The sequence below is a fragment of the Lygodium microphyllum genome, chromosome 26, assembly GCF_053477565.2.
Source record: "Lygodium microphyllum isolate KBCC chromosome 26, Lygodium_microphyllum_v1.1.10, whole genome shotgun sequence".
Taxonomy (NCBI): Eukaryota; Viridiplantae; Streptophyta; class Polypodiopsida; order Schizaeales; family Lygodiaceae; genus Lygodium; species Lygodium microphyllum.
This window is the reverse complement of record NC_141160.1, coordinates 41,932,075-41,946,575: the sequence shown is the minus strand read 5'-3', so window position 1 is coordinate 41,946,575 and position 14,501 is coordinate 41,932,075. Positions and strand designations below refer to the sequence as shown.

At 38.6% G+C, this 14,501-nt stretch overlaps 1 protein-coding gene across 1 annotated transcript; it reads right to left on the bottom strand.

The window, feature by feature from the left end:
- Window positions 1-1,825: 1,825 nt before the first annotated feature.
- LOC148013192 (protein CYTOSOLIC ABA RECEPTOR KINASE 9-like) lies at window positions 1,826-4,459 on the bottom strand. Its single transcript, XM_087668483.1, has one exon. The coding sequence runs from the start codon at window positions 4,352-4,354 to the stop codon at window positions 2,858-2,860; it is 1,497 nt and encodes a 498-aa protein (XP_087524609.1). The 5' UTR covers window positions 4,355-4,459; the 3' UTR covers window positions 1,826-2,857.
- Window positions 4,460-14,501: the final 10,042 nt, after the last annotated feature.

Here is a 14,501-nt window from a genome sequence, read left to right as displayed (position 1 = left end):
GAAAACACGCGTAATGTTAATATTAATGATTATATTAGCGAGAGCGTCAGTATCATGAGTTGACCCACATATGAGTTAGCAAGAAAACCTTGCCTAAAATATCAAGAATGTTGAAGTAAAAACAACTATGAAATACTCGACAACCCTAAAACTATCATTTAAATATTGAAAGCCTGTAAGACTTGTTGAACATTAAAATTCATCGATATAAATTCTAAAGTCTAAACAAACTTAAAAAGTATTTGATATCTTGTTAAGCACAGGTTAAGACAAGGTAGTGCATGAGTTGCTTGTTATATGTATAAATGACCATATTTTCTTTTAAGGTGAAAATATCAAATTTTTCATATGGATAAAATAGACTTCAGATTCACGAAATAAACTACAGATTCCAAAAAAGAGTTACAAGTAGGAAGCGAAACCCTAAGAATAAGGTGGGACCTTAAAAGAAAAACCCTAAATTTTGGTAAAACTGGTCCCTATGCTAAAAACACTTGTTACTATTTCTTTTTTATTTGTCCATATATTGATGGTTGCACAAGAAATATCGATTGTGCTTGCAACAATTAGATCTTATTGTAAATATATAATCAAGATAATAAGAGAAAAGATCGTGCTATATCTTCCCCATGGCTAGACACGAAACCATGCTTCAAGGGGGATTATTTTATACTTCCACAAGGAGCTTTGGACCGACCTTGACGACTAAAGGTCGGTTGGTGAGAAATCCGTTAGGCAGGAGGAGGCGGAAGTACCAAGAGGACTCTAACCGTAAACCTCTCGATCGCTCCTAGGAACTGCTTGACCCTCACACGAATTAAGATGGGATCCTAAAGCCACCGATACTAGTAAAGGGTCGAAAATCTTAAAGGATTTCTTTTCTTATGAATAGATAGAAAGGATTTTCCGGTGAACGGAGGTTTATCTTCTGCATAGGCAAAAGGAAAAAATCATTGTAAATAACTTTGCAAAATAATAAATAAATATTTTATCAAAACACTGTTTTTCTTTGTCTTTGTGTGGTGACGTAAAATTACGCAAAGGAACATATAATAACGAGTTAATTAACGAAGCTTCCTTTATATATCATAACTTAATGTGATAGATAATTAAAAAACTAAATAAAACAATTTGTGAAAAATGAGTGGACGAGATCCTTGAAGGATCCGTCCTACGAATGGGTAGTCTTGGTAAGCTGGGAGCTTCTCTCAAGAGATTGAACGAAACGCTAATTAAAAAAAATTAGATAGAGCCGGACATCGACTTACCTAGGGTCAACTTTTAAAACCTTGATCAGTAATTATCTTAGAAAAAAGATGCAACAGCTATGCCAGAACTTCGTTAAGGTTCCCTAAATCCTAACCAATTGTTGGAAAAAAACATTGCACTCCATGAACCAAGAGTAACTACAATCGCTACAGTCGAGCAAGAAGCCCTTGTGGGACACCTTTGATGGAACTAGTTAATGCATTGAGACCTCAATTGTCAAGTTAGGACCCTGAGCTTATAGATTGATCCTCGTAGGAATGGCCAGTACCTTCGGTTACAGGGTGAACTTTGGGAAACCAAGACGATAGACCCTATACATTCTCGCGAGTGCCAGGCGAAGCCGTCTAGGATAGTTCTCCGATGGACAACTAGAATGTGCTGCCAAGGAATTGTTAGGTAGGCACGTGACAATGTCATTCATGATCTACTTTGTAACTAATACTTGAGCCTTCAACGAACATGTGTTACACTATGATACCTTAGCCCCTGGCTGTCTGCATGCAAAAGAATGCAAAAGATAGAGCTGGTACGGCAAAAGCAGGATCAGACCACAAACCAGTGATCTGAACCAGTCCCAGACCACACAACAAAAACGATCACATGAGTGCAGCAAAACCATGCCTTTTTCAGTATTCCCACCTCACTGATGAAGATCATGCTTTTTAAAATGTCCTCACATCAGAGTTGGTGAAAGAATTAAGTCAAAGAACTTGAACTATAATATTGAGGTTACTAGGAAGAACTGTAACAGCAAGTAGGATTGAATCACCAGTAACTCCTTGGACCTTGCTCTTTCTTAACTGAAATAGGCCTTCAAGACTCAACTGCCACATTTATGTGCCAACAGTGTACTGTGTAGATTCAGGAAGAATACTTTACTGCAATTAGCTTTCATTTGTCATTTCCACACTGAGTGGATGCAAGAGCAAATCACTGATGATCAAAACTATCACTGTAGGATCTAGAACTTTCGTAATAAGATCAGTGGAAGGTACCAAAACACAGCTAGAAATATCAATTCTTTTCAATCATCCAGACTTGGGAGGTGTCAAAGTTTATAGATGTTTCTCTATCTTTGTGATGTTACAGCAAATACCAACCCATGTTTCACCCAATACATATGACCATCAGGCCAGTCATTTTACACCCAAGAAAGGCCTGGGAGGCATGTCTGCATTTCATTGAGCTGATCCTATGCAGTACCTGGCTACTTGCCCCTGAGAAATCTACTCCGACACTAATCATACCAATGTAAATAGCTATTATGTTGGTTACAGTTTCGAATTATTGGGAGAGCCTACAGCTCTTTGCACAAAAGTATAGAGCAATGAATGATAACATACATGTCAGTTTCCCGACCTCTGCCTTTTATGTACACAATGCTTGAGCAATTCCTGGTTCACTTGAACAGTGATTGAACTTCACAAGTAATTGGTGCAATTTTAGAGAATCTGGCATGGGGGAAATTGGAATGAAGCTCAAAGAATTTCCATAGCCTCCAGAGCTACTGGTGAACAGTATAACCTCAGGTTTGGAATGTAGGGTTATGCCTGTCAAATATGCCTCCGTGTGTGTGTATCTGTAAACCTTACCTTGCTTCAAGTGTGACTGTTCCTGTCATTGCATTTCTCTCTCTTTCCCACAAACCAGCTGAATTCAAAAACTTGGACAATTTCCCTGAAACCTCACTCATGGTGGGCCTTCTCTCAGGAGACTTGTTAAGGCAAGAACAAGCAAGCAAGGCCAACTTGGCAGCATCTTCTACAGGGTATGAATCATTCAACCGAGGATCTATCCACAGCCGGAGGTTTTGCTTTAAACCATCACTGTCTTGTACCATCTGCCGTAGTTCATCCACAGGTGAGGGCTTCCCCATTGGAGAAGTTTGCCTGAAGGTCGTAACATCCTTCCCTTTCAAGAGCTCCACCAGCACCACACCAAAAGCAAAGACATCATATTTAAGCGTGATCTCACCTGATGACACATACTCAGGAGACATATAGCCTTGTCGCCCTTCGATCTTAAGGCTGCCTGCACGAGTGTTTCTCTTCTTAGTCAATGCACCACCCTTTGTGTCTGATGATGGTGTCTCATCTGTTTCTTGAACAAACTTTGTGTTCAGAAAATCCACCTCCACTTCTCCTGTGAGTGCTGCCATTCCTGCGAATGCGATCTTGGCCTGTAGGGTCTGGTTTGTGAGCAGGATGGTGCGGCTCGAGAGATGCTTATGGACGGCTCGGAGAGAGCTATGCTCGTGGAGGTACTCAAGGCCTTTTGCAATATCCAGTGCAACCTGCAGCCTCAGTCTCCACGTCGAAAGTACTGTGTAACCGGGCACAAGCTTACTGTCGAGGCACAGGGCCAGGTTCTGACCTTCCACAAGCTCATACACAAGGAACAAGAGATCCCTGTCCCTGCAAGCTCCCAGGAGCCTGGCAACGCTTTTATGGTGCAGCGACGAGAAGCTTCGGAGCAGCCGCTTAAGGTCTTTGGTCGTTGCCGCATGTTTGCGGACGATGGCGACGGGGGAGTGGCGGAGTGTGCCGCGCCAGACGGACCCACTGAGGCGGTGGGAGGCGCCGAACCTATCGGTGGAGGCGTCGATCTCTGCGCGCTTATAGAGGAGGGGAACTTCCGAGAAGAGGTCGCGGAGGCTGAGGAGGGAGCTGGAGCTGCTGGTGGGGGAGAGGCGGGGGGTGGGGAAGTCAGTGGAGGAGGAGGGGAGGCTGGGGCTGGGGCTATGGCTATGGCTATGGCTATGGCTGGAGGAGGGCTGATCCTGCTGCTGCTGCGCGATCTTGCTCCTTGCCAGGGGCTGAAGGGGGGAACGGGGAGGGGGAGGGGGAGGGCTCTCCTTTTTCTTGCTCCACCACCGTCCTAAACACATCCCCTTCTGCTGCTTGCAGCGCTGCTGCTTCTCGTCTTGGTTTCCTTGCCCAAAGGAAACAAAGGCAAGATCTCTTTCTAACACACACAACAAAACATAATTCTCTTGCCCCAAAGAAGACAAAAACAAGATCTCTTTCTTACACCCATAATTCTCTTCAGCAAACGATGGTGTCACACTCTTAGGGGATTTTCCCATGGTTCCCGTGCGACCTCAAACTCTTCACGCGCAAGTCCCGGCATAGTATCCCGTAACTATTTGGAGATGCATGCATGTATTATGGTAAAGACTCTTGCTCAACCATGAGCAAATGCTCTTATAATCTCACTCTCTTACAATACAATCATCTCTCTCTCTCTCTCTCTTTATGCATGTATTATGGTATAAACTCTTGCTCAACCATGAGCAAATGCTCTTATAATCCCACTCTCTTACAATATAATCATCTCTCTCTCTCTCTCTCTCTCTCTCTCTCTCTCTCTCTCTCTCTCCCTCCAAGGTAGCCAATTATGGTACACCTAATGCAAAAGATGTACTTGCTTTTGTTTTTTCTTAGGAGAAGGAATCTCGACATCACATTTTGAGAGTGGGATATTTCATCTTGTTTTTCCTTGGGAGTGGGATATTACATTTTATATTTTTAATGAGATTTGAGCATAAGAGTTTATCAGTAACATCCAAGGCAATTGTGTGAGCCTAATACGGTAATTTATAACCTTAGAAACTTATATAAAATTTCAAAAATCATTTTTTTTTTGTGGGGGGGGGGGGGGGGGGGGGTGTCTCTCAAGGTAAGCAACACGCTTGTGTTTCTCAAGGTAAGCAATAGGCATGTGTTTCTCAAGGTAAGTATACAAATTTAAAATAAATTTTTGGGGCATTTCTCTACTCAAGTCAAGTTAACTTGCACATGTGACAACACTACTAATAATTCATGTGTAGGTGTTGTAAGAGAGATCAAAGTCGAAAGTAAGAGATTAAAAACTATCAAATCCCTTGACAACATGCATCATGCATGTATGCCTTACACAAGTAGAGATAGTATATGGACTCACACGTGTGCTATGCCTATTTCCACTATGAAGGAAGCATTGAATTTCATTGGCTCTCATTAAGTTGTGAAGAATCTCCCCAAATCTCTCTCTCTCTCTCTCTCTCTCTCTCTCTCTCTCTCTCTCTCTCTCTCTCTCTCTCTCTCTCATAATTTTTTTTTTCCCATCAAGGCAGAGAATTTATATTAACAGAAAAGAGAGGACAATAATACAACGAGTAAGGTGGGATTTCACCCAGAAGACAACATGGCCTGACGATCTACATACAAATGGACCCCAGCATGGAAGCCACACACCTGAGACAAAGAATCATATTTTCACTGTAAAGGAAGCATTGAATTTCATTGACTCTCATTAAGAAGGTTGTGAAGCATCCCCCCAAAAAGCTCTCATTTAGTTCAAGTGCAGTACAGCTACTAGAATAAACAAATGAACATTGTATTCTCTTCATTGACTCTCATCAACAAGTTCTTTCAATTTTCTTGTGTGAATCATTACAAATCCACATCATTGGTCAGTTACATGCATTGCATCTACTAATAGACAAATCATATAGATAATGAAATATTCAATAAATCGTTTCATTATTGAAAATGTTTTTTTTGTGAACTTTACATTCTTGATGTATAGGTTTGACTTTCATCAAATGAGTTTAAAGGTATGAGGTCCATTTTTAGAAATGATTGCACCTATAATAAATGACTATAACCATTATCAAGAGGCTTAAGTAATAATTATCATGAGGGGAGGCTCAATCTCCTCAAATACTTTATGTATCATCTCTTCTAAGGGGCTCTTTGTCAACCCAATGTCCACATCATTCCATTATAGTGCTTTCTTTTTGTTTCCTCAACCTAATAAGCAACATCCTACAAGTCAACATACTATATAAGCATCAAATAGTTGTAAACATATTCATAGAGTTGAGTTTTTAAGGCATAATAAGTAGGATGGAATACAGTAACTTATGTTTGCCAATAGAAGTATAAGAATTTGCATTTGTTTCTTGAGATCTTTGTGATGGGCAGGTGGAAAGTTATCTTTTTGTTTAATAATGCATTTGTAATGTGTTCTAAAGGCCCAAGTGGTTGTGTATGTGAGTTACAAGGTGAAAGGTTCAAAGCTTGCAATTGGGTGGCTCTCATATGTTATAGCTTCAAGTGAAAGGTGGGTGTTACCCATCAATAAAAGTTATTTTTGCATGTAGCATGTTGGAGCTTGCAATTAAGTTTCTCATATGCATATCAACTTGCACTAAAGAAAAAACCCGAAATCTTATAAAATATTGACAAAACCAAGTACTACCTAAAAGGCACACTTTCTCTCGTGTAAAGGTTTAAAGTGAGAATTGAATTCTTAAAAACCACGGCAACTTCTTGAAAGAGAAAGTAGTTTTCAATTGATAGATGAAATGAATGACTTTAAAGCATTGGTCATGTGTATAATAAAGAGAAATGATCTATTACGTCAAAAGAAATACATAAAGGCCAATTTATTTATAATCTTAGGGGTAGCTAAGATCGGTGATTCCATGAATGTGAAGAAAGAGCAATAGGTATGAACACATGTTTTTGAGCTTGGAAAATCCCTTAAGATCTTCTTCCTATCTAAGGTATCATGCCATACTGAAGGACTTCACACCTTTGAAAGTTGATGGTAGCTCGAGTGTAACTTCTTCCTTATTGCAGATCACAAATTTAGGTGTAAAACGACAAGATTTTATTCTTGGTGGGGTGCCTCATTACAGTTATGTGTATTTAGGACTCTTGGATGTGCATTGTGTTACTCTCCATATTTGCCCACTATTGTGAAATGTAGTTCAAGTCAAAGTTCTTGCTTTTTAAAATCTAAAAAATGTAGTATTGATGTATAAAGTATTTGCATCACCACTTAAGCAAAGGAGGTGAATCGCCTCTTAGGAGACTCTCTAAAGTTTTGATTATGACTTATTCTCACTTTGTTAGGTATAAAATATGTATCTTCAAGTGTAAAGCAAGACTCTGACTCTTTGTATGCTTGAGTGTGTTTTTGTCCCATGATATACACTATTTATAATAAATAATAACAATGTGTGTTTTCCCATATAATGAATAGGCCTTGAGTAATCATAATAAAGTGACTATTAAAAAAACCATTTATGAAAGCCACTCAAATACATGGGGATAATGTATATAAATCAAGGCACCATTTCTTAAGTAAGAGAACACATAAGAATATTAAAAGGCTTCATGTGCATAATAATCTATTTAAAGAATAAGAGCATGGAGCATGTATGCTTTTAGCAAAAACAATAATATCAACATTACACACGATAATCCAAAGGTCATGATCTAATCAAAGTATGGTATTATTTATACGGTATGCATGATCCCTAGCTAAATCACAAAAGCAATTGATAAATGTATCAAGGTAATCGAATACTCCACATAAAGTTTTTTCATCATGTTTCCCTTCATTAGGCCTAATTGCCTTTGTATAGAGACAAATGCCATGTGGGAAGGTGCATCTATTAGGTTCAAATAAACCCATTCCAACTCATCCATTCAAAATAACTGTCTTTAACAAATAATATGTACCATCATGTGCTAATGCAATAATTTACACCCTTAATTATCAAAATAATAAGCCGTATCTTTAATGAAATGGGAGTAGCCAAAGTAAAACCATAGGAGCAAGGTTGATATAATTACATTCTTGTAGATAGATTCCTAGAAAGATGGGAGTAATAAAGGTATCCATATGAGACCTTGTTCTTGTGTTTTCACCCATTTAGTTGTTTTCCAAGTCACACTAAAAAATTTAACATCTTCATTTTGTATAGTCCAATGGTACTAGAGCTTTCCTTTCTATGGCAACTACTAAAGATGGAGAAGCAAAGTCAAGCGCTTTTTGTGGCTTAGGATTCTTTTCTTGAAATGAAAAATTCACATTGGCAATGAGGTTTTTATAATAGCTTTTGTTGGGTTTGCCTAATGGTTAAAGTTCCCCTCGTCTTCTGATTAGGATCTCTATGTTACCAACTAAACACCTAAAATAAAGAAGCCTAGAAGCACAAAAGTAGGAGTGTATCCTCATCCAAAGTATAAGGATTTAGTCAAGGAAGCTCAATAGTTCAAAACAAGAAGTAGAGTCAAGGGACTACATGCATTGGGCCATAATTGACCCCCATATGGCCTATTATCTTTGGTAGATATTTTTCCAACCCCCACATTAAAGAGGAGGTAAAAAATTTGTGTTTGAAGATGTGGATCCAAGAATAACCATGTTACTAGTCTCCACACACATATCATTCAATATCTTATTGGATCTTACTCCAAAAGATGCAATAAGAACATTAGTCTATAGGGAGTGGTTCAACTTAATAAGAATGTCTAGAATTCTTTAATATCCTAGGCTTTGAAAAAGTTAGGGTTGAATTGCTTGAGCTAGCTACCCTCTTCAATGTTGGTGTAGATGAAGTAAATGCCACTCCTATGACAAGCAATATTTAACCAAAAACTCTTAAAAGTATGGCATATAGTAAAATATTTGCACCAATAGTGATCCTAAATTTCTTTAGTCCACTAAAACTAAGCACAGTAAGATGTCACTTAAGACAAAGGAAGTTGAAGCATTTGAGGAAACCAAAAGACTTAAGTGCAAAAATAACCATATGATCTCCCTAAAAAAATTATGAAATTGAAGAAAGGACACCAAGATGTAATGATGCTAGGGGCAAAACAAGAAGGTGACACTAGCAAACTAAGTGAAGGTTTTGTAGGAGGTGAATATAGGTAGAGAGGGTGAAAAACTTTGACACATGTTTATTATTGGTGATCTTACGGAGAAAGAATCTAAATTAGTGGATCTATTTAGAGAGTACTTTGATATATTCACATGGTTGTATGAGGATCTAAAATGGCATCCAATGGTAAAACATCGATGAAATAATTATACATAAAGACACGTACATGTATTCCTTGAGAATCTAGACAAGTTTCTTAAGCTTGGGTTCATTTCAAAATTGACCACAAGGATTAGGCATCCACTGTTGTAGTGCAAAAATGGCAAGACCCAAGCATGTGTTAATTATAAGAAAATAAATGCCATGACTACAAAAATAATTACATGCTATTGTACACAAAAGCACATGTTAGAGTATGTGGTAGATAAGGAGGCTTATAGCTTCTTTGATGGTTTTTCAAGCTATAATCAAGTGCAAGTCCACGTAAAAGATAGGCACAAAACAACCTTTACCATTGAATGGAGAGTGTTTGCATACATATGTATGCTCTTTAGGTTGAACAATGGTCTATTGACTTTTCAACAATTGATGCATAAAGTTTTCACGGGGTAAGCTAACAAAGTTCCACAAAGTTTTTGTTTTCCAATTCTATCTAGAAAGAACACTTATAACATAGATTGAGGTGAGTCTTTGAGAGATGTAGGTAATACCATCATTTGTGAAACCCCTTAGAATGCAATGGTTTTATTTTAGGGCATGTAGTATCAACCAATTGAATTACTACATGAAGGGAGGAGGCCTTGAGTGGAAGCCTGCAAGTGAAAGCAATACCTATGGTGGAAGAAGCAAGAGAGTAAGTGCCAGAGACATAGGATGTGGGAACGCCAATAGTCACAATGTGTGACCGGCCTTCCCTTATCCAAATGTCACTGAAAGAATAAAGAATGAAGTGATAGTGATGGACACCCACCATGCAAAGTAGTGTCAGTGTAATAAATACACGAGCGGTTAGAGGCATATGTCTTTACCCCCAACAACCTCCCACTTAAAGGAAAATGTGCCCCTAGTGATGAGGAGAGAATAAGAAAAAAGTAACAAAGTACAAATGTACATAAACTACAATAGGATGAGGAAATATATAATCTCATCTTATACCCATTAACTTACTGAGGAAGGCAAAACACTCTACTGAGAGACTTCTAGTGAGCAGATCTACAAGATTTTGGTCAAATGAGATCTTGACAAGCTCGATAGACTTGTCCTCAATTACCTCTTTGATAAAGTGGTAATGCACCTCAATGTGCTTTGTCTTCGCATGGAAGATCGAATTCTTGGCCAACTAAATAACACTCATAGAATTTGAATATAGTATAGGGACTACATTAGTAATACCAAGGCCTCTACCACTAGCCTAACTAGAGATCCTCCTTGCAAGCCTCAGTTGGTGGGTGCAATATACTCTGCCTTTGTAGTGGAAAGGGCAGTGCATTTCTGCACCCTAGACATCCAAGAAATAGCACCTACAGCAAAGATGAAAACATAGCCAAAGGTGGACTTCCTACTGTTTGCATGTCCTACATAATGAGAGTTAATGTACCTCATGACTCTTGTATGTTGGCTACTATAATATATGCACATATCTACAGTGCCCTTAAGATACCTCATGATACTCTTCATGGTATCCCAATGCCTTCTGCCACAAGTGTATCCATATAGCATGCCAGAACTTCCATTGCAAATGCTATGTTAGGATGAGTGGCTATCATGGCATACATTAAATTGCACATTGTGGATGCATAAGGGATCTTGGCCATCTCATCCTTTTGCTCATCAAACTACGAACAATCTGCTTGACTAACATTCACACAAGAAGGTAAAGACAACTAATAGGCTTAACCTCCTGTATATGAAACTGCTCAAGGACCTTCTAGATGTACTCCTTTTGAGACAAGTAAAGGAACCCCTTAGATCGATCACGCGTGATGTGCATCCCAAGAATATGCGAGGCTTGTCCCATGTCCTTCATCTCAAAACTCTCTTTAGTTGACCTTTTAAGGCATCCAACTCATCATAAGCACTCCCAATAATCAGCATATCATTCACATAGAGCACCAAAATCATAAGTCTGTCATCATGGACCTTCTTCATGTATAAACAAGGATCCATATCATTGTGGGAATATCCGTGTGAGTGCATGAAAGCATTGAACTTATGGTACCATTTCCTAGGTGCCTACTTAAGACCATAAAGACTCTTTCTCAACTTACACACTAGGTGTTTTCCACCTTTTTTCTCAAATCCCTTAAGCAATTTACATATAAATCTTATCATGCAAGTCTCTATGTAAGAAAGTCTTCTTGACATCCATATGATAGAGGTCTAGATTTAGCTGCGCAATTAAAGACAATACCAAGCATATGATAGTTATATTGACTATAGGAGAGAAGACTTCATCGAAGTCAACACCATTATCTTACTTAAAACCCTTAGCAACCAATCTAGTTTTATAGGTGGGCTTGGGGCATTTAGGGGTACTTTTCGCTTGTGCACCTATTTTCATGGCAAAGTACATTTTTTATTAGGCAAAGGAACCAAATCCCATGTATGATTTTTCAATAATGAGTCATACTCTAACTACATGACCCTCTCCCAAGAGTGACTATCACCTCTATGCATGGCCTCATCATAGGTAATAGGGTCGCCAATATCTCTCACTATAGCACAATCTATAGAGGGTGCAAATTGATGAGGTTGATGTTTATCTCTAGTAGACCATTGCAGCCATACCATTATTGGGTGGGGTGTATGGGGTAGTCAACAGACTTTTAGATACATACTCACTCCCTTTGTTAGATCATAAGCATTTTAGCCTATACCCAGATTAGTTCTCAACAAAAGAAAATCAACACTGAAATGTAGCCAAGACTTTTGACTTCTACTTTATGTGGTATGCCTAGACCTGATGCGAGTAATCATCAATGAAAGTAAAAAATACTTCACATCACCTAATGACTTGCAAGGCATAGGTTCACAAACATTAGAATGATTAAGAGCTAGAGAATCACCCATGCACGTAATGCTAGACATCTTATGTGAATTATGAGTTTGCTTGACCATAGAGATAATGATCATAAGAGTGAAAACACTTATAGTCAAGGGGTAGAAGATATAGCAAATGGGTAAGCATTTTCATTCTCTTTGATGATATGTCCCAAGGCGGTAATGCCATAATGATACATGTGGCATTTTAGTCACTATTAAAGCATGGTTGATAGAGCCAGACACATGTAAGGGGTAAAGAGTGACAAAATTTGCACCTCATGCCAGGACAAGAGTCCCACGGGTAAGCTTCCATGAGGAATCACCAAAAGACACAACATAGCCTACATCATCCAACTATCCAACCAAAATTAGACCTTTAGTCAAAGTCAAAAAATAATATACATCATGTAAAGTAAACATATTACCTGAATGAAAATAATGCTAGGTCATTACCCAATTTGACAGATCCGATCATGTTGTGATAGGAGTGAAACCACTCTCAATGAGGGGTGACATGAAAAGAAGCCCTTGAATCAAGCAGCCAACACTGAGCATAGGTAGACAAGGCATTAGTCAACTATGAAACATCAAGAGAAGAAGCTGTAAGTATGTAGTCATCATCAGAATAAGTTCACGACATTAATCTCTTTAATCTTGACACTAGACGTGCTAGGGATAATGCTATGATCATCATTCTTTTCCTGCACTTTAATCTTTCCATTTTCCTTGTGCTTACATCACACATTTTATGGCATTGTGGCCGAATATGACCTAGCTTCCCACAACAGTCGCAAGTCAATGTAGACTTACAGCCACACGACTTATTGTGAGATTGTCCACATGACTAAGAAGGAGACTTCTGATAGTCTCTCCCATGGCAGCCATTACCACTTCTACCATTATTACCTCTAACTATCAAAGCATGAGAGATGCAAGAAGCATCTACATTCTTTTTGTTAACCTCTTTATTCAAGAAAGCACTCTCTATATCCTACAATTTCAGCCCATCAATAGGCATATTTACACACATAGCAGTATAGGACGTGTCCCATGACTCAGGCAATGTAACCAACAAGAACAGGGGAGGAAGATTGTCCCTATATTCAATTCCTTATGAAGACAAGTGGCTGAAAATAAAATGAAACTCATTTAAGTGGGTGGACATGGAATTCCCCTCCATATGAACTTCATACGAAGTTCCATGAGTTGCTTTAGCCAATACATATGATAGGTAGGGCTTTACTTATCATAGACATTGCGAATCTTATCGCATAACTCCCATGTGGTCTACCCCACCCTAGAGACAACATTATAGTAGGCCTACTTCAAGAGTGACAAAATTATTGTAGGTTTACATAGCTTATTCAATTTAGGACAATCCTTTGTATCAAAGTATTTGGGCTTTACACTCTCATGTCTCAATGGCTTAATCTGCAATTTTTGCACCAGAATCTACTAGATTTGTGCCTTCCAATAGTGGTAATTGTCAAAACACTGATCTAGAGCATGGCAACTATGGAGGATGGAAGATGAAGACACTATTCATGATGACATGGACTTAGATAGACTAACTGTTACACAAGTGAATTAGATTCCAAGATGGAAGCTTGGACTCATAAAGACAATCTTGTGTAAGATGGACAATGATTCTGACAACGACTCAAACGGATAGTTTCATTGCATTGAAATGAGGGTCAAGTACATGCTTATATAGCATTTGGATGGTACCACTCTAACTCACTAAGCTTATGGGATTCTGGCATTTCTTCCTAAAGCATACATCATATGTCTATCTTCCATACAAAGCCACTTATTGGCAAGCCTCTTTTAGGCACACATCCAGCCTCTATGGGTATACATATCAAGCATCATTTACTATTTTCAACACCTCCCCTCAAATGATGAGTTCCTACAATTGTTGGCTTTTGCCACCCCTACATGATGACATGGCTTGAGAGACTAGCTCATAGGCAGCCTAGTCAAGTTAAAGCTTGAAACTTTACATCTTTGTCAAGGGTTTTGTTTTACAAAGAAAATCCACTAAGGGAAACAAAATCCACTACGGGAAATTTTTTTGTTGTGAGTAGCAGAATGTATCTTCTCTCATCTTCTTTGTGCATCCTTTGTTTTTCTTGATCTTCTTGGTCTTCTTGGTTTTCTTTGTCTTCATGCTCTTGTCCTTTGTTGTGCTCTTTATCCCGTTTGTTAATGTGTGGTACGTGCCTTTTGCTCCTGTCTTCTTGACACAGTCTTTTTGCTCAATACTTTTGTGATGCGTATAAACAGGTACATTGCTTTGACTTGACACGACTTGTTAAACAACTACATAGATCTTAGGATACATAGATTTTGGATTTCCATTTGGCCTGGTGAGATCATTACATTTCTTTGGGCATACAAGATGGATACATTTTTCTTTTGGCTTCATGACTTGATAGCACATCACTACATTATCTTTGGATACATAGAATTTTGGGATTTCATATGACTTTGACATTACATTGTATTTCCTCTCGAGATCATACAA